We start from the raw sequence: 24,514 nt of genomic DNA on the forward strand, positions 1-24,514 counted from the left end.
CTCTTGTAGGGCTGGTTTAGTGGTGACAAATTCCTTCAGTTTTTGTTTGTTTGGGAAGACCTTTATCTCTCCTTCTATTCTAAATGACAGACTTGCTGGATAAAGGATTCTTGGCTGCATATTTTTTCTGTCTAGCACCCTGAAAATCTCGTGCCAATTCTTTCTGGCCTTTCAAGTTTCAAAAGAGAGATCAGTCACGAGTCTTATAGGTCTCCCTTTATATGTGAGGGCACGTTTACCCCTCGCTGCTTTCAGAATTTTCTCTTTATCCTTGTATTTTGCCAGTTTCACTATGATATGTCGTGCAGAAGATCGATTCAAGTTACGTCTGAAGGGAGTTCTCTGTGCCTCTTGGATTTCAATGCCTTTTTCCTTCCCCAGTTCAGGGAAGTTCTCAGCTATTATTTCTTCAAGTACCCCTTCAGCCCCTTTCCCTCTCTCTTCCTCCTCTGGGATACCAATTATGCGTATATTATTTCTTTTTAGTGTATCACTTAATTCTCTAATTTTCCCCTCATACTCCTGGATTTTTTTATCTCTCTTTTTCTCAGCATCCTCTTTTTCCATAACTTTATCTTCTAGTTCACCTATTCTCTCCTCTGCCTCTTCAAGCCGAGCTGTGGTGGTTTCCATTTTATTATGCATTTCGTTTTCAAGCGTTTTTCAGCTCCTCGTGACTGTTCCTTAGTCCCTTGACCTCTGTAGCAAGAGATTCTCTGCTGTCCTGTATACTGTTTTCAAGCCCAGCGAGTAATTTTATGACTATTATTCTAAATTCACTTTCTGTTATGTTATTTAAGTCCTTTTTGATCAGCTCATTAGCTGTTGTTATTTCCTGGAGATTCTTCTGAGGGGAATTCTTCCGCTTGGTCATTTTGGATAGTCCCTGGCGTGGTGAGGACCTGCAGGGCACTTCCCCTGTGCTGTGGTGTATAACTGGAGTTGGTGGGCAGGGCCACAATCGGACCTGATGTCTGCCCCCAGCCCACCGCTGGGGCCACAGTCAGACTGGTGTGTGCCTTCTCTTCCCCTCTCCTAGGGGTGGGATTCACTGTGGGGTGGTGTGGCTCGTCTGGGCTACTTGCACCCTGCCAGGCTTGTGATGCTGGGGATCTGGCGTATTAGCTGGGGTGGGTAGGCAAGGTGCTCGGGGGCAGGAGGGGCAGGCTTAGATAGCTTCTCCTTAGGTGATCCACTTCAGGAGGGGCCCTGTGGCAGCGGGAGGGAGTCAGATCCGCTTCAGGAGGTTTGGCTCCGCAGAAGCGCAGAGTTGGGTGTTTATGCGGAGCGAGCAAGTTCCCTGGCAGGAACCGGTTCCCTTTGGGATTTCGGCTGGGGGATGGGCGGGGGAGATGGCGCTGGTGAGCGCCTTTGTTCCCCACCAAACTGAGCTCTGTTGTCAGGGGGCTCAGCAGCTCTCCCTCTGGTTGTCCTCCAGCCTTCCCGCTTTCCGAGCAGAGCTGTTAACTTATGACCTCCCAGACGCTAAGTCGCGCTTGTTGTGGGAACACAGTCAGGCCCCTCCGCTTTTGCAAGCCAGACTCGGGGGGCTCTGCTTGGCCTGCGAGCCGCCCCTCCGCCCCGGCTCCCTCCCGCCAGTCCGTGGAGCGCGCACCGCCTGCCGCCCTTCCTACCCTCTTCCGTGGGCCTCTCGTCTGTGTTTGGCTCCAGCGACTCCGTTCTGCTAATCCTCTGGCGGTTTTCTGGGTTATTTAGGCAGGTGTAGATGGAATCTAAGTGATCAGCAGGACGTGCGGTGAGCCCAGCGTCCTCCTAAGCCGCCATCTTGCCGCAACTTCTATTACTTTTTATTTAGAAATACTTTTGCCTTATTCTTACCTTCTAACACTAAGATGCTATAAATATTTACACACCATTTATTTTGTGAGCATGGGATTTCACTCTGGAGCAGACACACGTGAGTGGTATTTCCAGGTTACATGTTAAGTCAGCCATGTATAATTTCATAAGCAACAGCCAATGGTTTTCCAGAGTTGGTGTTCGTTTTTCATTCCTACCTGCAGTGTTTGAGGCTGCACGTGTGCTGGATGCTCACCTGGATGGTGTTGCCAGTGTTCCCTTCATACCTGAGCCCTCAGGATGAGTGCATAGGGCATCTATTGCATTCCTGATTTGAATTTCCTTGACAGTCGATGGTGTGAAGAGTCTTTTCCTGTCCTTACCTAATGTATCTACAACCTCTAAGATGGGATGTTTAGTACGCAAGGCTGTGCTTGTTTTATAGAGGGTTGTTTCCTTTCTTCCTATTGACTGTTGGGGATTCTTAGCATATTCAGGATGCAGGTCCTTGGTGGTTATGCAATTTGTGAATATTATCTCTTCCTCTGTAACTTGTCTTACTGCTATTGATTGTCATGTGTTCAGAAAAAATTATTTGATTTTCACAAAGCCCATTTATACTATTTCTTTTTATGGGCCTTTGGCTCTTAGGTATAATTTTGGTTTTAATAATGGTTGATTGCTTGTGACTGATAATTTTTTTTTTAATTTTTATTCTTGAGACAGAGAGAGAGAGAGAGAGTGCAAGTGGGCGAGAGGCAGAGAGAGGGAGACACAATCTGAAGCAGGCTCTAGGCTCCAAGCTGTAAGCATAGGAACTGACACGGGGCTCAAACCCATGAACCGTGAGACTGTGAACTGAGCTTAAGTCAGATGCTTAACTGACTGAGCCACGCAGGCACCCGACTAATTTCTTGATTTACAATATAACTAAAATTTTTTTTTCTGGTTTCTCTCAATGCTGATTTGTTCCCTAACTGGTCTCTGGTCTCTGTTGTTTGTTTTTAAGTCTATAGAGTGTAGTAACTCATTTTCATGGCATTTTTTTTTCATAATATATGGAAATTCTGGTCTCATGCTGAAATTTAACTCAAGTTTCACAAGAGATGCTGTGTGTGTCTTTTTGGCCAGATTGTTCATCAGATTTGATTGATGTGCTCCGGGGCCAAATAACACGTTAACCTTTCCAAGTTTTGGGGTTTCTTTATGTGTCAGGAGCCATTGAGCTCTGTGCCCACAAGCAAGTTCGTGACTCAAGATGTTTCCTTCACAATTCTATGCGAAACACTGACAATTCATTCTGTGCATTGTCACTGTCAGACACTTCATGAATAGAACACACTGAAACAGTTTTATCATTTCCTGAAATTACTTTTTGTTTTGCATGTTTGGGAGTATAATATTTCTTCTTCCTTCCAAGGGGAGCTCATACAGCATTTTTGGAATTATTCCAGGCTTCTCATCTCCTAATGCTTTTGCAACGTGCTGTATAGTGTTTTACTAAATGCATATTTAGGTTTATTTGTACTCTGCCAGTTTGGGTGATAGGAGCCCATGAGACAGGCTGCACCATATGGTTTTTATTTGTCCCCATGTAAGTGATCTGTCATATTGAACATTTATAGAACACATAGCCCCTCACTTTCATGCACCAGAAACAGGGGACATGCTTCTTTTCTTTTCTTTTTTTAATTTTTTTTAACGTTTACTTATTTTTTGGGGACAGAGAGAGACAGAGCATGAACGGGGGAGGGGCAGAGAGAGAGAGGGAGACACAGAATTGGAAACAGACTCCAGGCTCTGAGCCATCCGCCCACAGCCTGACGCGGGGTTCGAACTCACGGACTGAGAGATCGTGACCTGGCTGAAGTCCGCCGCTTAACCGACTGCGCCACCCAGGCGCCCCGACATGCTTCTTTTCAAAGAGAAGGGAGAGGAATATAAGGGAGCGGAGCCAGCAAAGTCGCAGGAGGAAACCTGTAGCCTGGCAGGAATGGTCATCTCTCCACACTTTCCAGTTCTGCATATGAGGGTCACTGCTGTGGTCCAACCTGGGTTCTTGTGCAGGTGTCTGGACAAGCTGCCCATGGGGTGTCGGCACAGTGGAGTTGGGAAGGGCAGCTGTGGTTTGAATTCCAGCCCACCTGGAACCACTGTAAAAGTCATGAGTGTGTTAATTAATGTCCACTAGCAGTTAGGGATAAAATGAGTAAATGCAAGAAGTTAGACTCACTACCTTAGATTCCATGTTCACGACAATTTGTGACAATGTTTCTCCCTTCCTTTTTTTCCACTTTTCTAACTTTTTAAGTTTGTGTTTAAATTTTTATTAGATTACATACTGTGTGATATTAATTTCAGTAGTAGAATTCACTGTTTCATCACCTACATTCACATCCAGTATGCATCAGAACACGTGGCCTACTTAATCCCCATCATCCATTAATGCATCCCCTACACCCCTGTCCTCCAGCAACCCTCAGTTTGTTCTCTAACCTTAGAGTCTTTTATATTTTTTCTTGCTCTTTTTTCCCTTTCCCCTATGTTCATCTGCTGTGTTTCTTGAATTCCCCATATAAGGAAATAATATCATGCTTGTCTTTCTTTGACTGCCTTATGTCACTGAGCATGATATCCTCTAACTGCATCAACATCTTTGCAAATGGCAAGGTTTCATTCTTTTTTATGACTGAATAATATTCTAATCTATACATATAGCACATTCATCACTCAGTGGACTTTTGGTCTCTCTCCTCACTTTGGCTGTCATTGTTAATGCTGCTATAAACATTGGGGTGCATGGGCCTCCTCAAGTCAGAATTTTTGTATCCTTTGGGTGAATACCTAGTAGAGCAATTACTGGAGTACAAGGTAGTTTCAGTTTTAAGTATTTAAAGTGTTTTCTGGAATGGCCACACCCCTTTGCATTCCCACCAAGAGTATAAAAGGGTTCCCTTTTCTCCTCATCCTCATCAATATCTGTTGTTTCCTGAGTTGTTAATTTTAGCCATTCTGAGAGTTGTGAGGTCCTATCTCATAGTTTTGATTTGTGTTTCCCTGACGTTGAGTGATGATGAGTGTTTTTCATTAGCCATCAGGGTGCTTTGTTTGGAAAAATGTCTAGTCATGTCTTCTGCCCATTTCTTCACTGGATTGTTTGTATTTTGGGTGCTGAGTTTGATATGTTCTCTATAGATTTTGGATAGTAAGGCTTTATGAGATATATCATTTGCAAATACCTTTTTCAATTCTGTAGGTTGCCTTTTAGTGTAGTTGATTCTTTCTTTCGTTGTGCAGAAGCTTTTTATTTTGATGTGCCCCAGTTGTTAATGTTTGCTATTGTTTCCTTTGCCTTCTGAGACACGTCTAATAAGAAGTTGCGATGTCCGATGTCAAAGAAGTTGCTGCCTGAGTTCTCCTCTAGGATTTTGATGGTCTCCTGTCTCACATTTAGGTATTTCACCCATTTTGAATTTATTTTTGTGTATGGTATAAGAAAGTGGCTCGGTTTCATTCTTCTGCATGTTCTGGTCCAGTTTTCCCAACACCCTTCATTGAGAAGACTGTCATTTTTTTTTTCCATTACATAGTCTTTCCTACTTCATTCAAGATGAGGTGACCATACATGTGTGAGTCCATATCTGGACTTACTAGTCTGTTCTATTGATCTGTGTGTCTCTTTTGTGCTTGTAGCATACTGTCTTGATGACTACTGCTTTGTAATATAGATGAAGCCTGCAATCATAAAGTCTCCTGTATCTTTGTGTAGCATAGACATGTCAACAATACTTGCTCCTTCAATCCTGAACATTGACTGTGTTTTCATTTCTTTGTGTCATCCTCAGTTCTTTCATCGTGTTTGTTTCTTTCAGAGTATAGATCTTTTAACCCTTTAGTTATCATATTATTTTTGGTACAATTGTAAAGGGATGGAATTTTTTTGGATTTGTCTTTCTGTTTCTACATTATTACTATATACAAATGCAATAGATTTTTGCATGTTGATTTTGTATCTTGTTACTTTGCTGAATTTGTGTATCAGTGCTTGCAATATTTTGGTGGATTCTTGGGTTTTCTATATAGAGTGTCATGTCATTGTGAAGAGTGAACGTTTGACTTCTTTCTTGCCAATTTGAATGCCTTTATTTCTTTTAGTTGTCTGTTTTTGAGGATAGACTTCCAGTGCTATGTTAAGTAGAATGATGGGAGTGGGCATCCCTCTTGTGTTCCTGACAGTAGAGGAAAAGGTTTTTTCCCTACTCTGGATAGTACCTGTGGGGTTTTCATATATGGTCTTTATGATGTTATGTTTCCTCTATGCCTTGTTGAGGGTTTTTATTAAGAAAGGTTGCTGTACTTTGTCAAATGCTCTTTTTTACATCTATTGAGAGGATCATATAGTTTTTATCCTTTATTTTATCGATATGTTGTATGACATTGAGTCATTTGTGAATCTTGAACCACCCTTACAACCAAGGAATGAATCCCACCTGATCGTGTAAATGATAATTTTAACGTATTTTTGGATTCAAGTTGCAATTATTTTCTTGATAATTGTTGCATCCATGCCAATTAGGGCTAGTGGCTTTTAAGTCTCCTTTTTAGTGGGGTTTTATTTGATTTGGAACCATGGTCATACTGTTCTTATAGAATGAGTTCGGAAGTTTTCTTTCCATTTCTATTATTTGGAATAGTTTGAGAAGACTAGAATATTCTATGCTACTTAAATAGATTATTTACACTCTTCTTTAAATATCAGGTAGAATTCACCTGTGAAGCCTTCAGGCCCTGGTCTTTTGTGTTTCAGTAGAGTTTTGATTACGGATCAATTGCTTTGTTCATTCAGTCAGTTCAGGTTTCCTATTTCTTCCTATTTCAGTTACTGTAGTTTCCATTACTGTAGGAATTTATCCAGTTCTTCCAGATTGACCAGTTTGTTGGGATATAAATTTCCAAAATATTTTCTTCTAATTGTATTTCTGTGCTATTAGTTGTGATCTCTCGTCTTAAATTTGTGGTTATATTGACTTAGTCCTTTCTCTTTTGTTTTTCGTAATTCTGGCCTTAGGTTTATCATTTTTATTTATGATTCCAAAAACCAACTTATATTTTCAATGACATGTCTAATGTTTTGTTTGTTTATTTATCATTTGTGTGCTCTAATGTTTTTCATTTACCTTCTGCTGGCTTTAGGGTTCATTTGCAGTTCTTTTCTAGCTTCTTTAGTTGTGAAGTGGTTGTTTGTTTGAGATTTTTCTTCTTTCTTGAGTTTGTCCTGTATTGCTATATATTTCCCTCTGCCAACCACTTTTGCTGCATCCAGATGGGGCACTGGCATGTTTTCATTTTAATTTGCATCTATGTATTTTTTATTGCTTCTTTAATTTCCTGAAAATCTCGTTCATTCTTTACCACAATTTTCTTTAACCTTAGGTATTAGTGGTGTTGCCAAAATTTTTCTTGTGGTTGACTTCACGTTTCATAGCGTTTGGTATGAAAATGTGCATGTATGATCTCAGTCTTTTTGAACTTGTAGTGAGCTGATTTATGACATAGTATGTGATCTGTTGTGGAGAATGTTGTATATGCAGTCAAAAAGAATGAGTATTCTGTTGCTTTAGGGTGGAATGTTCTGAATATATCTGTTAAGTCCATTTGGTCCAGTGTGTCTTTCTAAGCCATTGTTTCCTTATTAATGTTGGATTAGGTAATGTGTCCATTTCGGTAGGTGGAGTGTTAAAGTTCTCTATTATTATTCTTGTATTATTATCAATAAGTTTTTAATGTTTCTTATCAATTGACTTATATATTGGTGTATAAATATTTAAAGCTTTATATATTTTTGCTGTATAGACCCCTTCATGATGATACACTGACTTCCTCATTTCTTGTAACAGACTTGGTTTAAAATCTAGTCAGTGTGATATGAGTATGATACTACACCTTTCTTTTCACGTCCATTAGCCTGATAAATTGTTCTCCCTCCCCTCACTTTCCATCTGCAGTTGCTTTAGGTTGAAAATGAGCCTATTGTATGCAGTGTACAGAAGGTCTTGTATTTTTTAATCCATTCTGATATCCTATGTCTTTTGATTAGAGCATTTTTCCCTTTTACATTCACAGTGATTATTGATAGATATAAACTTAGTGCCATTGTGTTACCTCTGAAGTCACAGTTTCTGGAGACTTTCTCTGCTTATTTCTAATCTTTGTTTCTTTTAGTCTTCCTTTACCACTCAAAGAGTCCCCTTCAATATTTCTTACAGGGCTTGTTTAGAGGCCATGAACTCCTTTGGTTTTTACCTTTCTGGGAACTTCTATCTCTTCTTCTTTTATCCGAATGACAGTCTTACTGGATAAAGTATTCTTAGATGCATAATTTTCAATTGAGCATGTTGTGGATATCATGTCATTCCTTTCTTGCCTGAAGGTTTCTGTGGATACACCTACCATAATCATTTCATTTATCTTCCCTCTTTAGTTAGGGACGTCTTTCGTCTTGGTGCTCATAGGGTTTGTCTTTTTCTGTCTATTTCGCCAATTTTACTATGATATGTCTCAGTGTTGGCCTGCCATTTTTTATTTTAATGGGAGTTCTCCATGCCTCCTAGATGTGTATGTCTGTTTCCTTCCCCAGTTTTGGGAATTTCCCATGGAAATGCACTCATATAACACCTCTTCTTTTCTCCCTCTCTTCTCCCGGACTCCTTTGAAAAGCATTTTATTACACATTATGTAGTTTCTGAGTTCCCTCAGTATATGTTTGTGATGAAATATTTTAATTTTCCTCTTATTTTCTGCATCATTTCCCCCATAATTTTATCTTCTATGTCACTTACTCATTCATCTGCTTCTTTCTGCCTTGAGGTCATTATATACAATCAGTTTCACATCTTAGTTACAGTATTTTTAAAATTTCAGCATGACTAGGTTTTAGGTCTTTTCTATCTGCAGTAAGGGTTTCCCTCATGTCTCCTAAGCTTTTCTCAAGCACACCTATTATCCTTATGATAGTTTTTAAAAATTCTATTTCCTTGTGAGAGTTTTTAGAAATTCTGTTTGAGGCATATCAGTTATATGTGTTTTAATAATATCCCTGGCAATGACCTTTTATTGTTTTTTCTTTTGGGACGAATTCCTCCATCATGGTGTATATCTATGTCTCCGCTTGCTTAAGTGTTTTAGAAAATCCTGTTATGTTTTCTGTTTCTAGAGTAGCGTCTTTATTGAGAAGTGTTCAATTGCTGTTGAGGGCTTGACACTTTAGGAAGCATCTGTTGCACATTCTGTGTGCACTGTGCTGTCGTGTATTGGATGCTCTGTCCCTCAGCTAAGTCCTCTGCAGTTTCTCCTTGTCTCCAGTGATGAGTGTTTAGACATTGTCCACAATGTTGTGAGTTTTAACTAGGTGAGTTTGTTCTGACTGTTAAAAGAGGCTAATTCCTATTTCCCCTAGAGGTGAAGCTATGCCTCACTATATGGTCAGTAGACTTGGTGCCTGTGGGGGTATATGTGGTCTTTGGAGGAAGGGACACAATGCAGGTCTGGTTTCTAGGCACTCTTTCCCTAGAAAGGATGCACCTGAGGAAGGCAAGGGGGGTGGATCTTGGTGTCAGTGGCTCATCTTCTACTGGGGGCTGCTGTGCTGCTCACTGAACTCTGTCCATGATGACTGGTGGGAGGAAATATTGACATCATTTCCCCCTCTACTCCCTGCGTTGGAGTTTCCAGCCACCGCTGTTCAGGAAGCCCTCACACAGAGAGAACAGTCTATACTCATGGGTCCCAGGCTTCTGTCAGAACCCTGCATTCACCCTGTCTGTGTCCAAACCATTGGCCTACCTGGCGGCACATGGCTCTTAGGTTTATATCAGGAGCTCTAGCTGGGTTTGAAAACTCCAAATTGTATGAACTGAATATGACAGGGACCCCACTGATCCTCTGCAAGAGGGTTTCGCTGTGCTGTGGCTGGAGCTGGTTATCCCAGAAGGGCAGTTGCATGAACACTAGGGGCTTGGAGTTCATGGTGGGGAACAACAACAAGGCAGCGTTCAGTTAGCTGCTCTCAGCAGAGGCTCCTATATTAATGACCAGGGCAGTGCAATGGTGCCTCTCAGCTCTCCTGCCCCACGAGAGGCAATGCACCCTTTACAAAATGCACCCTGAGAAGGGAACTTTCTCTCCCCAAGTCTCCCAAGGGATACTCAGACCACAATTCTCCCTATGCAACTCTGCCCTCCTTCACCACAGAAGCACAGCTATGCCCACCAGGCTCCATGCCAGTGATGGCATGGACTTCTAAATCTTCAGTCTTTGAAAGGCACATTTACAGGAGGTTGACTGGTCATGATTACCTTTATGTGTCATCTTGACTGCATCATGGGTGCCCAGACTCCCCACTGTTTCTGTGGATGTCTGTGATGTGTTCCAGAAGAGACTGGCATTTCTATCCATGGTTTCTGTCTGCCTGGGCATCACCCATTCCATTAAGGTTCTGAATAAAATCTGATGCACAGGGAGGAGAGATTCCCTCAGTTTTACTTCCCATGTGCCTGTTTGAATTGGAACTTTGGTTTCCTCTGGCCCTTGTTCTGAGAGTTACATCATCAGCTCTCCACGTTCTGAGACTAGACACTAGTTAAGAATCAGATGAGAATTATACCACTGGTTTTCCTGGGTCTCCAGCATGTGAGAGTGGAATGTGGGGCTTATCAATGTATTTAGTCATGTAAACCAGTTTCTTTGGTTTCTGTTGCTCGGGAGAATCCTGACTAATACATGGAGATGAATTATCTCTTCTTTAGAGGAATTGAATAAAGCTGTAGCTCATTTAAAGTCCTGAGTAGCAAGTTCCAGGAGGGAAGTTTCAGGTTGTTTGATTGGGACAACTGCTGGGTGAAGATAAAGTGGAACTGTGGGATCTTGTGGTCCTGGCTGCACAGGGAGTGCATCTGAGACTCCTATAAAGGTTCAGATGTTGTGCCTCAAGAAATCTGTAATTCACTCATGTTCAGGGACTGGAGGAAAAAGTGGAAACAACTGTGTCTATGTGCATGTTAGGGTAGTTTTCCTATGACAACACAGTTGCTAATTCAGTGAGTTAATAGGTAAACACAGAATCCTGTGTCCAGAGAGGCTCCCTGGGGAAACTGCTGTGTGGACAGGAAGCCCCAGACCCTGAGAGGAAACATGCATGTAATCCCCATCTGCACCTGCTCCTGGGAACACAAACCAGAATTGTGAATAGTGTGTGCCCCCTGGTGGTGCTTGATCCCCTCCTGCAGGGAGGTTTGTGTCTAGGCTCCCAGTGAGGTCCCCTCACCGTGTCTCTTGCACAGTAATATGTGGCCGTGTCCTCAGTCTTCAGATTGTTCATCTGCAGATAAAGCGTGTTCTTGGCGTTGTCTCTGGAGATGGTGAATCGGCCCTTCACGGAGTCTGTGTAGCTTGTGCTACTTCCATCAGTATTAATATATGCGACCCACTGCAGCCCCTTTCCTGGAGCCTGGCGGACCCAGCTCATCCAAGAGCTACTGAAGGTGAATCCAGAGGCCACACAGGTGAGTCTCAGGGACCCCCCAGGCTTCACCAGGTCTCCTCCAGACTCCACCAGCTGCACGTCACACTGGACACCTGCAGACACAAGACATCTTCATCAGGAAACTGTCACACATCCACTGTTTCTCACTCTTATCCACTCACATACTCAGTGTGTCCCATTCACCATGAATTACCTTTTAAAAGAGCAACCAGGAAAACCCAGCCAAGCACAAACTCCATGGTGAGGTGTCTGTTCTTTCCTGATCAGAGAATGGGAACACCTGAGATTCCCGGGCCTGGGGCTCTTCTCCCAGCTGCAGAGTCTGCGATGGGCTGGTTTTATCAGCACAGTGAGGGCGCTATTTGCATGTCCTATGACATATATATCACACTCCAGACTTAGATTTGATTCTTTAAAAGTGAACGACAGAGTTAGGGACGCACTTGTAGTTTAGTTTGTGTAGATGGTGCTGTGAAAATATGAATAATTCTAATCAGTGAGCACAGGTATATTTGCAGTCCTGTGTGCATTTTTACAGGTCTGTCATCAACATAGGTCATTTTCACTCTACATGTATTTTACATACTTTTTGAAGTTTAACCCAAAATACTTTATTCTGTGCCATTTTCACTTGTATAATTTTGTTTTTTATTTTTCATGTATTTCCATGCTGGTGTGTGGAAAGTATTTTCTTGAGAATTGTTGCATCCATGCTCATTAGGGCTAGTGGCCTGTAAGTCTCGTTTTTAGTGGGGTTTAATCTGGTTTGGAACCATGATAATACTGGCCTTATAGAATGAGTTTGGAAGTTCTCTTTCCATTCTATTATTTGGAACAGTTTGAGAAGACTAGAATATTCTATTCTACTTAAATAGAATATTTACACTCTTCTTTAAATATCTGGTAGAATTCACTTGTGAAGCCATCTGGCTCTTGACTTTTGTGTGTCAGTAGGTTTTTGATTACTGATTCAATTTCTTTGCTCCTTTCAGTCTGTTCAGGTTTTCTATTTCTCCCTTTTTCAGTTTAGTTTATATCATTCTAGGAATTTATCCATGTCTTTCAGATTGACCAATTTGTTGGCATATAAATTCCAAAATATTTTTTATAATTGTATTTATCTGGTGTTAGTTGTGATCTCTCCTCTCAAATTTGTGAATATATTTACTTAGTCTTGGAGGAAGATGGCAGCATAGGAGGACGCTGGGATCACCACGTCCTGCTGATCGCTTAGGTTCCACCCACATCTCCCTAATTTACCCAGAAAACCGCCAGAAGATTAGCAGAATTGACTCTCCAGAGCCAAGAGTAGATGAGAGGCCCACGGAAGAGGGTAGGAAGGGCAGAGAGGTGGCGCACACTATACAGACTGGCTGGAGGGAGCCAGAGCACTGGAGGGGCAGCCAGCCCACCCAGCATGGCAGAGCCCCTGAATCTGACTTGCAAAAGCGGAGGGGCTGGGCGGAGTGTGTTCTGACAGTCAGTGGGGCTTAACATCTGGAAAGGTATAAGTCAACAGCTCTGTTCAGAGAACTGGAGGGCTAAAGGACAATGTGAGGGAGAGTTATTGAGCCCCGAAGGACAGAGCTCAGCTTGTTAGAGAACAAAGGTGCAGGGAAGCACCATCTCCCTTGCCCATCCCCCAGACAAAATCCCAAAGGGAACCAGTTCCCAGCACGAGGTGCTTGCACCTCGCAAACACCCAATGCTGTGCTTCTGCGGATCCATCCCTCCAATGGGTCTTCCTCCCTCCCGGTGCCACAGGGCCCCTCCTGAAGTGGACCACCAAAGGCAAAGCGAGCTAAGCCTGCCCCTCCCGCCCCTTTGCACCTTGCAGATCCACCCCAGTTAATATTCCTGATCCCATCGAAGCAGCACCACAAGCCTGGCAGTGTGCTAGTTGCCCAGACAGAGACCACACCACTCCACAGTGAGTACTGCCCCTGGGAGAGGGGAAGATAAAGGACATTCCAATCTGACTGTGGCCGCAGCTGAGGGCTGGGGACAGATATCAGGTCTGACTGAAGCCTCACCCACCAATGCAAGTTACTCCAGACAGCACAGGGGAAGAGCCCTGCAGTTCCCTGCCACTCCAGAGACTGTCCAAAATGACCAAACGGAAGAATTCTTCTGAATAGAAACTCCAAGAAGTAGCGACAGCTTATGAACTGATCAAAAATGATTTAAGCAATATAGCAGAAAATGAATTTAATATAATAGTCATAAAATTAATCGCTGGGTTTTAAAAAAATAGAGGACAGCAGAGAATCTATTAACTACAGAGATCAAGTGACTAAAAAAGAGTCAGGAGGAGTTAGAAAATGCTATAAATGAGATGCAAAGTGAAATGGAGGCGATCACAGCTCGGGTTGAAGAGGCAGAGGAGAGAATAGGTGAATTAGAAGGTAAAATTATGGAAAATAAGAAGCTAGGAAAAAGAGAGATAAAAAAAATCCAGGAGTATGAGGGGAGACTTAGAGAACTAAGTGACATAATTAAATGAAATAATATATGCATAATTGGGATTCCAGAGGAGGAAGAGAGAGGGAAAGGTGTTGAAGGTGTACTTAAAGATCATAGCTAATGGGGCGTCTGGGTGGCGCAGTCGGTTAAGCGTCCGACCAGCCAGGTCACGATCTTGTGGTCCATGAGTTCGAGCCCCGTGTCAGGCTCTGGGCTGATGGCTCAGAGCCTGGAGCGTGTTTCCGATTCTGTGTCTCCCTCTCTCTCTGCCCTTCCCCCGTTCATGCTCTGTCTCTCTCTGTCCCCAAAATAAATAAACGTTGAAAAAAAATTAAAAAAAAAAAAGATCATAGCTAAGAGCTTCCCTGAACTGGGGAAGGAAACAGGCATTGAAATCCAAGAGGCACAGAGAACTCCCTTCAGACGTAACTTGAATCGATCTTCTGCATGATATATCATAGTGAAACTGGCAAAATACAAGGATAAAGAGAGAATTCTGAAAGCAGCTAGGGATAAACGTGCTCCAACACATAAAGGGAGACTGATAAGACTCATGATGGATCTGTCTACTGAAACGTGGCAGGCCAGAAAGGAATGGCAGGAAATCTTCCATGTGATGAACAGAAAAAAAAATGCAGCTGAGAATCCTTAATCCAGCAAGTCTGTCATTTAGATAGAAGGAGACAAAGAGGTCTTCCCAAACAAACAAAAACTGAAGGAATTCATCACCACTAAACCGGCTCTACAAGAGATCCTGGGGGGGGGGGGGAATCCTGTGAGACAAAGTACCAGAGACATCACTACAAGCATGAAACCTACAGATATCACAATGACTCTAAACCCATATCTTTCTATAATAACACTGAATGTAAATGGACTAAATGCTCCAACCAAAAGACATAGGGTATCAGAATGGATTAAAAAAAAAACAAGACCTATCTATTTGCTGCCTACAAGAGACTCATTTTAGACCTGAGGGTACCTTCAGATTGAGAGTGAGGGGATGGAGAACTATCTATCATGCCTCTGAAGGTCAAAAGAAAGCTGGTGTAGCCATACTTATATCAAACTAGACTTTAAATTAAAGGCTGTAACAAGAGATGAAAAAGGGAATTATATAATAATTACAGGCTCTATCCATCAGGGAGCTAACAATTATAAATGTCTATGGACTGAATACGGAAGCCCACAAATATATAAAACAATTAATCATGAACACAAGCAACCTTATTGATAAGAATGTGGTAATTGCAGGGAACTTTAATACTCCACTTACAACAGTGGATCGATCATCTAGACACAGGATCAAGAAAGAAACAAGGGCCCTGAATGATACACTGGGTCAGATGGACTTGACAGATATATTTAGAACTCTGCATCCCAAAGCAACAGAATATACTTTCTTCTCGAGTGCACATGGAACCTTCTCCAAGATAGATCACATACTGGGTCACAAAACAACCCTTCATAAGTATACAAGAATTGAGATCATACCATGAATAATTTCAGACCACGATGAAGCTTGAAATCAACCACAGGAAAAAGTCTGGAAAACCTCCAAAAGCATGGAGGTTAAAGAACACCCTACTAAAGAATGAATGGGTCAACCAGGCAATTAGAGAAGAAATTAAAAAATATATGGAAACAAATGAAAATGAAAATACAACAATCCAAACGCTTTGGGATACAGCGAAGGCAGTCCTGAGAGGAAAATACATTGCAATCCAGGCCTATCCCAAGAAACAAGAAAAATCCCAAATACAAAATCTAACAGCACACATAAAGGAAATAGAAGCAGAACAGCAAATACAGCCTAGACCGGGCAGAAGAGAAATAATAAAGATCAGAGCAGAAATAAACAGTATAGAATCTAAAAAAACTGTAGAGCAGATCAACGAAACCAAGAGTTGGTTTTTTGAAAAAATAAACAAAATCGATAAACCTCTAGCCAGGCTTCTCAAAAAGAAAAGGGAGATGACCCAAATAGATAAAATCATGAATGAAAATGGAATTATTACAACCAATCCTTCACAGATACAAGCAATTATCAGGGAATACTATGAAAAATTATATGCCAACAAACTGGACAACCTGGAAGAAATGGACAAATTCCTAAACAGCCACACACACTTCCAAAACTCAAAGAGGAGGAAATAGAAAGCTTGAGCAGGCCCACAACCAGCAAAGAAATTGAATCAGTCATCAAAAATCTCCCAACAAATAAGAGTCCAGGACCAGATGGCTTCCCTGGGGAATTCTACCAGACATTTAAAGCACAGATAATACCTATCCTTCTCAAGTTTTCCAAAAAATAGAAACGGAAGGGAAACTTCCAGACTCATTCGATGAAGCCAGCATTACTTTGATTCCTAAACCAGAAAGAGATCCAGCAACAAAGACAACTATAGCCCAATATCCCTGATGAATATGGATGCAAAAATTCTCAATAAGATACTAGCGAATCGAATTCAACAGCATAAAAAGAATTATTCACCATGATCAAGTGGGATTCATTCCTGGGCTGGGCAGGGCTTGTTCAACATTCTCAAATCAATCAGTGTGATACATCACATTAATAAAAGAAAAGATAAGAACCATATGATCCTGTCAATCGATGCAGAAAAAGCATTTGACAAAATCCAGCACCATTTCTTAATAAAAACCCTCTAGAAAGTCGGGATAGAAGGAACATACTTAAAGATCATAAAATCCATTTATGAAAAACCCACAGCTGATATCATCCTCAATGGGGAAAAACTGAGAGCTTTTTCCCTGAGATCAGCAACACGACAGGGATGTCCACTCTCATCGCTGTTGTTTAACGTAGTGTTGGAAGTCCTAGCATCAACAATCAGAAAATAAAAGGAAATCAAAGGCATCAAAATTGGCAAAGATGAAGTTAAGCTTTCACTTTTTGCAGAAGACTTGATATTATATGTGGAAAACCCGATCGACTCCATGAAAAGTCTGCTACAACTGATACATGAATTCAGTAAAGTCTCAGGATACAAAATCAATGTACAGATAACAGTTGCATTCTTAATACACTAATAATGAAGCAACAGAAGACAAATAAAGAAACTGATCCCATTCACAAGTGCACCAAGAAGCATAAAATACCTAGGAATAAACCTAACCAAAGATGTACAAGATCTGTATGCTGAAAACAATAGATAGCTTATGAAGGGAATTGAAGAAGATATCATTCAATGCAATCCCAATCAAAATTGCACCAGCATTCTTCTCGAAACTAGAACAAGCAATCCTAAAATTTGTATGGAATCACAAAATGCCCCGAATAGCCAAAGTAATTTTGAAGAAGACCAAAGCAGGAGGCATCACAATCCCAGACTTTAGCCTCTACGACAAAGCTGTAATCATCAAGACAGCATGGTATTGGCACAAAAACACATAGAACAATGGAATAGAATATAAACCCCAGAACTAGACCCACAAAAGTATGGCCAACTAATCTTTGGCATAGCAGGAAAGAATATCCAATGGAAAAAAGACAGTCTCTTTAACAAATGGTGCTGGGAGAACTGGACAGCAACATGCAGAAGGATGAAACTAGACCACTTTCTCACACCATTCACAAAAGCAAACTCAAAATGGATAAAGGACCTGAGTGTGAGACAGGAAATCATCAAAATCCTAGGGAATAAAGCAGGGAAAAACCTCTCTGACCTCAGCCGCAGCAATTTCTTGACACATCCCCAAAGGCAAGGGAATTAAAGGCAAAAATGGACTATTAGGACTTCATGAAGATAAAAAGCTTCTGAACAGAGAAGGAAACAATCAACAAAACTAAAAGGCAACCAACGGAATGGGAAAAGATATTTGCAAGAGACATATCGGACAAAGGACTAGTATCCAAAATGTATAAAGAGCTCACCAAACTGCACACCTGAAAAACGAATAATCCAGTGAAGAAATGGGCAGAAAACATGAATAGACACTTCTCTAAAGACATCCAGATGGCCATGAGGAACATGAAAAGATGCTCAACGTCGCTCCTCATCAGGGAAATACAAATCAAAACCACACTCAGATATCATCTCACGCCAGTCAAAGTGGCCAAAATGAACAAAACAGGAGACTATAGATGCTGGCGAGGATGTGGAGAAACGGGAACACTCTTGAACTGTTGGTGGGAATGCAAACTGGTGCAGCCACTCTGGAAAACAGTGTGGAGGTTCCTCAAAAAACTATAAACAGACCTACCCTACGACCCAGCAATATCACTGCTAGGAATTTACCCAAGGGATACAGGAGTACTGATACATAGGGACACTTGTACCCCAATGTTTATAGCAGCACTCTCAACAATAGTTAAATTATGGAAAGAGCCTAAATGTCCATCAACTGACAAATGGATAAATTGTGGTTTATATACACAATGGGATACCACATGGCAATGAGAACGAATGAAATATGGCCTTTTGTAGCAACGTGGATGGAATCGGAGAGTGTTATGCTAAGTGAAATAAGTCATACAGAGAAGGACAGATTCCATATGTCTTCATTCTTATGTGGATCCTGAGAAAGTTAACAGAAGACCATGGGAGAGGGGAAGGAAAAAAATGGTTAGAGAGGGAGGGAGCCAAAACATAAGAGACTCCTAAAAACTGAGAACAAACTGAGGGTTGATGGGGGGTGGGAGAGAGGGGTGGGTTGGTGATGGGTATTGAGGAGGGCACCTGTTGGGATGAGCACTGGGTGTTTTATGGAAACCAATTTGTCAATAGATTTCATATTAAAAAATATTTACTTAATCCTTTCTCTTTTGCTTTTGCTAAGTATGACCTTGGTTTATCATTTTTATTCTTCCAAAAACCAGCTTATAGTTTTATTGATCTGTTGTACTGTTTTTGTTTGTTTCCTTCTTTATCACTTATTTCTGGTCTAGTCTTCTTTATTTGCCTTCTGCTGGCTTCAGGGTTCATTTTCTGCTCATTTCCTAGCTCGTTTAGTTGTAACATGGTTGTGTGTTTGAGATTTTTCTTCTTTCTTGAGTTTGGCCTGTATTGCTATATATTTCCCTCTTCCAACCACTTTTGCTGCATCCAGATCGTTTGGCACTGGCATGTTTCCGTTTTCATTTGCTTCCATGTATTCTTTACTGTTTCCTTAATTTCCTGAAAATCTCATACATTCTTTACTACAACGTCTTTAACTTCCATGTATTAGTGGTGTTGGTGAAGGTTTTCTTGTGGTTGACTTCAAGTCTCATAGTGTCCTGGTATGAAATTATGCTTGGTATTATGTCAATCTTTTTGTGCTTGTAGACGGCTGATTTTTGACATAGTATGTGATCTGTTCTGGGGAATGTTCTATGTGCACTCAAAAAGAATGTGTATTATGCTGTTTAGAATGGAATATTCTGAATATATCTGATCAGCCCATTTGGTCCAGTGTGTCTTTCTAAGCCATCGTTTCCTTATTGATTTTCAGCTTAGGTGATGTGTCCATTGTTGTAAGTGGAGCGTTAAAGTTCTCTATTCCTATTATTGTATAATTATCAATTAGAGTCTTTATGTTTCTTATTAACTGATTTATGTATATCAGTGGTTACAATTTTAGCATATAAATATTTAAAGCTTTATATCTTCTCGTTGGATAGACCAGTGTATGATGATATACTGCCTTGCTCATCTCTTGTAACAGATTTTGGTTAAAATCTAGTTAGTGTCATACGTGTATGGTACTACAAGTTTCTTTTGACGTCCATTAGCATGATAAATTGCTGTCTCTCCCCTCAATTTCAATCTACAGGTATTTGGGTTGAAGATGAGTCTATTGGATGCAGCGTATAGAAAGTCTTGTATTTTTTTTTTATCCATTCTGTTTTCCTATGTCTTTTGATTGGAACATGTTGCCCTTTTACATTCACAGTGATTATTGATAGATATAAACTTAATGCCATTGTGTTAGCTCTAAAGTCACTGTTTCTGGAGATTTTCTCTGCTTATTTCTAGTCTTTGTTTCTTTTAGTCTTCCTATCCCACTCAAAGAGTCCCATTTAATATTTCTCAAAGGGCTGGTTTAGAGGCCACGAACTCTTTTGGTTTTTGTTTGGGAAATTCTGTCTCTCCTTGTATCTGAATGAGAGCCTTGATGGGTAAGTATTCTTGGCTGCATATTTTTTACTTGGGCATGTTGAGGATATCATACCACTCCTTTCTTGCCTGCGGGGGTTTCTGTGGAGACATCTGCCATAATCTTTTATGTCTTCCCGTTTTAGTTAGAGACTTCTTTTGACTTGCTGCTTTTAGTGTTTTTCTTTATATGTATATTTTGCTAAATTTATTGTGATATGTCTCCGTGTTAGCTGCTTTGTTTTTATTTTAATGGGAGTTCTCTGTGACTCATAAATGTGGATGACTATTTCCTTCCCCAGTTTGTGGATGTTTTCCACTATAATGCACTCAGATAAAACTTTTCCCCTTTTTTCTCCCTCTTGTCTTCCTCTGGGACTCCTTTGAAAATAATTTTATTACACTTTATGAAGTTGCTCAGTTCCCTCAGTATAAGTTTGTGATGCAATATTTAATTTTCCTCTTCTTTCCTGCTTCACTTCCCCCATAATTTTATCTTCTATGTCACTTACTCATTCATCTGCTTCTTTCCACCTGAGGTCATTATATACAATCAGTTTCACATCTCGGTTATAGCATTTGTAAAGTTTCAGCCTGACAAGTTTTTAAGTCTTTTCTACATGCAGACAGGGTATCCTCCTGTCTTGTATGCTTTCTTCAAACACAGCTAGTATCCTTATGATGATTTTTAAAAAATTCTGTTTACTTATGATAGTTTAAAAAAATTGTGTTTGAGGCATATTGGTTATATGTGTTTTAATTATATACCTGGCAATGACGTTTTATCATTTTTCTTTTGGAATGAATTCTTCCATCACTCTGTATTTCTATGTCTCTGCTTTCTTAAGTTTTTGGAAAATCCTGTTATGTTTTCTGCTTCTAGAGTAGTGTCTTTATTGAGAAATGTTTACATACTGTTGAGGACCTGACTTTTCTGGAAGCATTTCTTGCATGTGCTGTGGGCACTGTGCTGTTATGTATTGGCTGCTCTGTCCCTCAGGTCAGACCTCTCCAGAGTTTCTCCTTGCCTCTAGTAGGGAGTTTTTCAACTTTGTCCATAGTGTTGTGAGTTTTAACTAGGTGAGTTTGTTCTGCCTGTTAAAAGAGGCTAATTCCTATCTCCTCTAGAGGTGAAGGTTTGCCTCACTATATGGTCAGTAGACTTGGTGCTTGTGGGGGTATATAGTGGTCTTTGAAGGGAGGGGCGTGGTGCTGGTCTGGGTTCCGGGCACTCTTTCCCTAGTAAGGAAGCACTTGAGGAAGGCAAGGGGGGTGGATCTTGGTGTCAGTGGCTCAGCTTCTGCTGGGGGTGCTGTGCTGTTCACTGAACTCTGTCCATGCTGATTGGTGGGAGGAAATATTGGCATCAGCTTCCACTCTAGTCCCTGTGTTGGAGTTCCCAGCCGCCCCTGTTCAGGAAGCCCTCACACAGAGAGAACGATCTGTACTCGTGGGTCCCAGGCTTCCATCAGAACACAGCCTTCACCCTGTCCATGTCCAAACCATTGGCTCACCTGGTGGCACAGAGCTCTTATGTTTTATCTCAGGAGCTCTAGCTGGGTTTGAAAACTCCAAATTGTATGAACTCAATATTACAGGGACCCCACTGATCCTCTAGAAGTGTTTCACTGTGCTGTGGCTGAAGCTGGTTATCCCAGAAGGGCAGTTGCATGAACACTAGGGTCTTGGAGTTCATGGTGAGGAATAACAAGAAGGCAGTGTCCAGTTAGCTGCTCTCAGCAGACTCCAATGCTAATGACCAGGGCAGTGCAATGGTACCTGTCAGCTCTCGTGTCCCATGAGAGGCAATGCCCCCTCTCCCAAATGCACTCACAGAAGGGGACTGTCTCTCCCATGCGATCCAGGGGATCCTTTGACCGCAGTGCCCCCATGGGCCTCTGCCCTCCTTCTTTACAGGAGCACTGCCCTGCCCACCAGTCTCCACCCCAGTGATGTCATGGACTTCTAAATCTCTAGTCTTTGAACTCCACATTTACAGGAGGTTGAATTGTCTGATTACCTTTATGTGTCATCTTGACTGCATCATGGGTGCCCAGATTAACCACTGTTTCTGTGTATGTCTGTGATGTGTTTCCAGAAGAGATTCGCATTTCCATCCATGGTTTCTTTCTGCCTGGGCATCACCCATTCCATTATAGTTCTTAGTAGAATATGATGCAGAGGGAGGAAGAATTCCCTCATTTTTCCTTCCCATGTGCTTGTTTTAACTGGAAGAGTGGTCCCCTCTGGCCCTAGTTCTGAGAGTTATATCATCAGGTCTCCATGTTCTGAGACTAGACACTAGTTCAGAATCAGATGAGAATTACACCACTGGTTTTCCTGGGTCTCCAGGAAAATCCTGGATCATGGGACTTCACAACCTATTTAGTCATGGAAACCAATGTGCTTTGGGTCTGTTACTCAGGAAAATCCTGACTAATACATGGGGATGATTTAACTCTTGTTGAGAGGAATGGAATAAAGCTCTAGCTCATTAAAGTCCTGAGTAGCAAGTGCCAGGAGGGAAGTATCAGGTTGTTTGATTGGGACAAGGGCTCGGTGAAGGTATGGGGAGCTGTGGGATCTTGTGGTCCTGGCTGCACAGGGAGTGCATCTGGGACTCCTGTAAAGGTGCAGCTGTTGTGCCTCAGGATATCTGCAATTCACTCATATTGAGGGACAGGAGTAAGCAATGCAAACAACTGTGTTTTTGTGTATGTTAGGGTAGTTTTCCTATGACAACACAGTTGTTAATTCAGAGAGTTAATAGACACAGAATCCTGTGTCCAGGGAGGCTCCCTGGGGAAACTTCTGTGTGGAGAGGAAGCCCCAGACCCTGACAGGAAACCTGCCTGTAACCTCCATCTGCACCTGCTCCTGGGAACACAAACCAGAATTGTGCATAGTGTGCTGCCCCTGGTGGTGCTGGTTCCCTCCTGCAGGGAGGTTTGTGTCTGGGCTCCCAGTGAGGTCCCCTCACCCTGTCTCTTGCACAGTAATAAGTGGCCGTGTCCTCAGTCTTCAGATTGTTCATCTGCAGATAAAGCGTGTTCTTGGCGTTGTCTCTGGAGATGGTGAATCGGCCCTTCACGGAGTCTGTGTAGCTTGTGCTACTTCCATCAGTATTAATATATGCGACCCATTGCAGCCCCTTTCCTGAAGCCTGGTGGACCCAGTTCATGCTGTTGCTACTGAAGGTGAATTCAGAGGCCACACATGTGAGTCTCAGAGACCCTCCAGGCTTCACCAGGTCTCCCCCAGACTCCACCAGCTGCACGTCACACTGGACACCTGAAGACACAAGATATATTCATCAGGAAACTGTCATACATCCACTGGTCTCCCTCATATCCACTCATATACTCAGTGTCTCTTGTTCACCATGAATTACCTTTTAAAAGGGCAACCAGGAAAACCCAGCCAAGCACAAACTCCATGGTGAGGTGTCTGTGTTCTGTCCTGGTCACAGAATGGGAACACCTGGACTCCCGGGCCTGGGGCTCCTCTCCCAGCTGCAGGGTTGGAGCTGGACTGGTTTAATCAGCACACAGAGCCCCCTATTTGCATATCCTCTGACTATATATCAAGCTCCAGACTTATATTTGTTTCAAATTTAAAACCAGTGTTTGAGAGGCACCTCTAGATGATTTCTTGCAGAAGGTGCTGTGACAGTATAAATAATTCTAATCTGTGAACACAGTTATCTTTTCATCTGTGTTTGCCATTTTACATGTCTTTCACCCATCACGTCATGTTTGGTATGCTATTTTACTTTTTAGTGAAATTTAATCCTAAATACTTTATTTTGTGCCATATAATTTAATGTGTGTTTATTTTTGTGTGACAGAGAGGAGAGAGAGATCAGAGAGAGAGAAGGGGACAGAGAATCCCAAGCAGGCTCTGCACAAACATTGCAGACCCTGCCTCAGAATTAAACTCAGGAACCATGAGATCATGACCTGAGCCAAAATCAACAGTAGGCACTTAGCAGATTGATCCACACAGGTGCTCCATTTTGTGCCATTTTCAATTGTGTGATTTTGTTATTTTTTTTCATATACTATGTTTTTGGTGTGTGGAAATACAGCATATTTTTGTATGTTGACTTGTATCCTGAATTTTCCTGAGTTTATTAGTTCTAATGCTTTTTTTGTGGAGTTTCTAAGGTTTCACTGTATGTAAGTTCGTGTGATTCTCAAACAAATAATTTTCTTCTTACTGGTTTACATGTCTTTATTTCATTTTCTTACCTAATTTTTATGGGTACATCTGCAACTTGTAGGAGCAGAAAGCATTTTCCTTCTTTGCTTCTGTGTTCTTTGGTCTAAGGATTCAATTGACATAAGACAGATCTACAGAGAAGAATAAATTTCATTTTGCATGTGCACAAGCTTCCTAATAATATGACACCCAGAGAATGAAGAAAGTAGGTGGCACTTGTGCCTTTTAGAATAAAAAGCAATGGATTTGCAAAGAGTTAACAAGACAGAGATTTGGGTTTGGGCAAGTCAATTAGTGAGGAATTAACCAGGCTTGTTTGCACAGCCTTCTTGGTGCTAAGTTCCCATTTCTGGTGCTAAGGATTGTTCTCCCCTTCTGGTAGAGGGGAAGG

At 41.6% G+C, this 24,514-nt stretch overlaps 2 gene segments (V, D, J or C); both read right to left on the reverse strand.

Annotated features, from left to right (window-relative positions):
• Nucleotides 1–1,763: 1,763 nt before the first annotated feature.
• On the reverse strand, nt 1,764–11,688 carry LOC125168500 (immunoglobulin heavy variable 3-74-like). The segment is given in 3 exon segments: nt 1,764–1,804; nt 11,123–11,433; nt 11,535–11,688. Coding segments are annotated over 3 exon segments (360 nt in total).
• A 9,950-nt stretch (nt 11,689–21,638) lies between these two features.
• On the reverse strand, nt 21,639–23,403 carry LOC125168165 (immunoglobulin heavy variable 3-74-like). The segment is given in 3 exon segments: nt 21,639–21,719; nt 22,883–23,193; nt 23,294–23,403. Coding segments are annotated over 3 exon segments (438 nt in total).
• Between the last annotated feature and the right edge of the window lie 1,111 nt (nt 23,404–24,514).

The sequence above is a fragment of the Prionailurus viverrinus genome, chromosome B3 (assembly GCF_022837055.1).
Source record: "Prionailurus viverrinus isolate Anna chromosome B3, UM_Priviv_1.0, whole genome shotgun sequence".
In the NCBI taxonomy this organism is placed as follows: domain Eukaryota; kingdom Metazoa; phylum Chordata; class Mammalia; order Carnivora; family Felidae; genus Prionailurus; species Prionailurus viverrinus.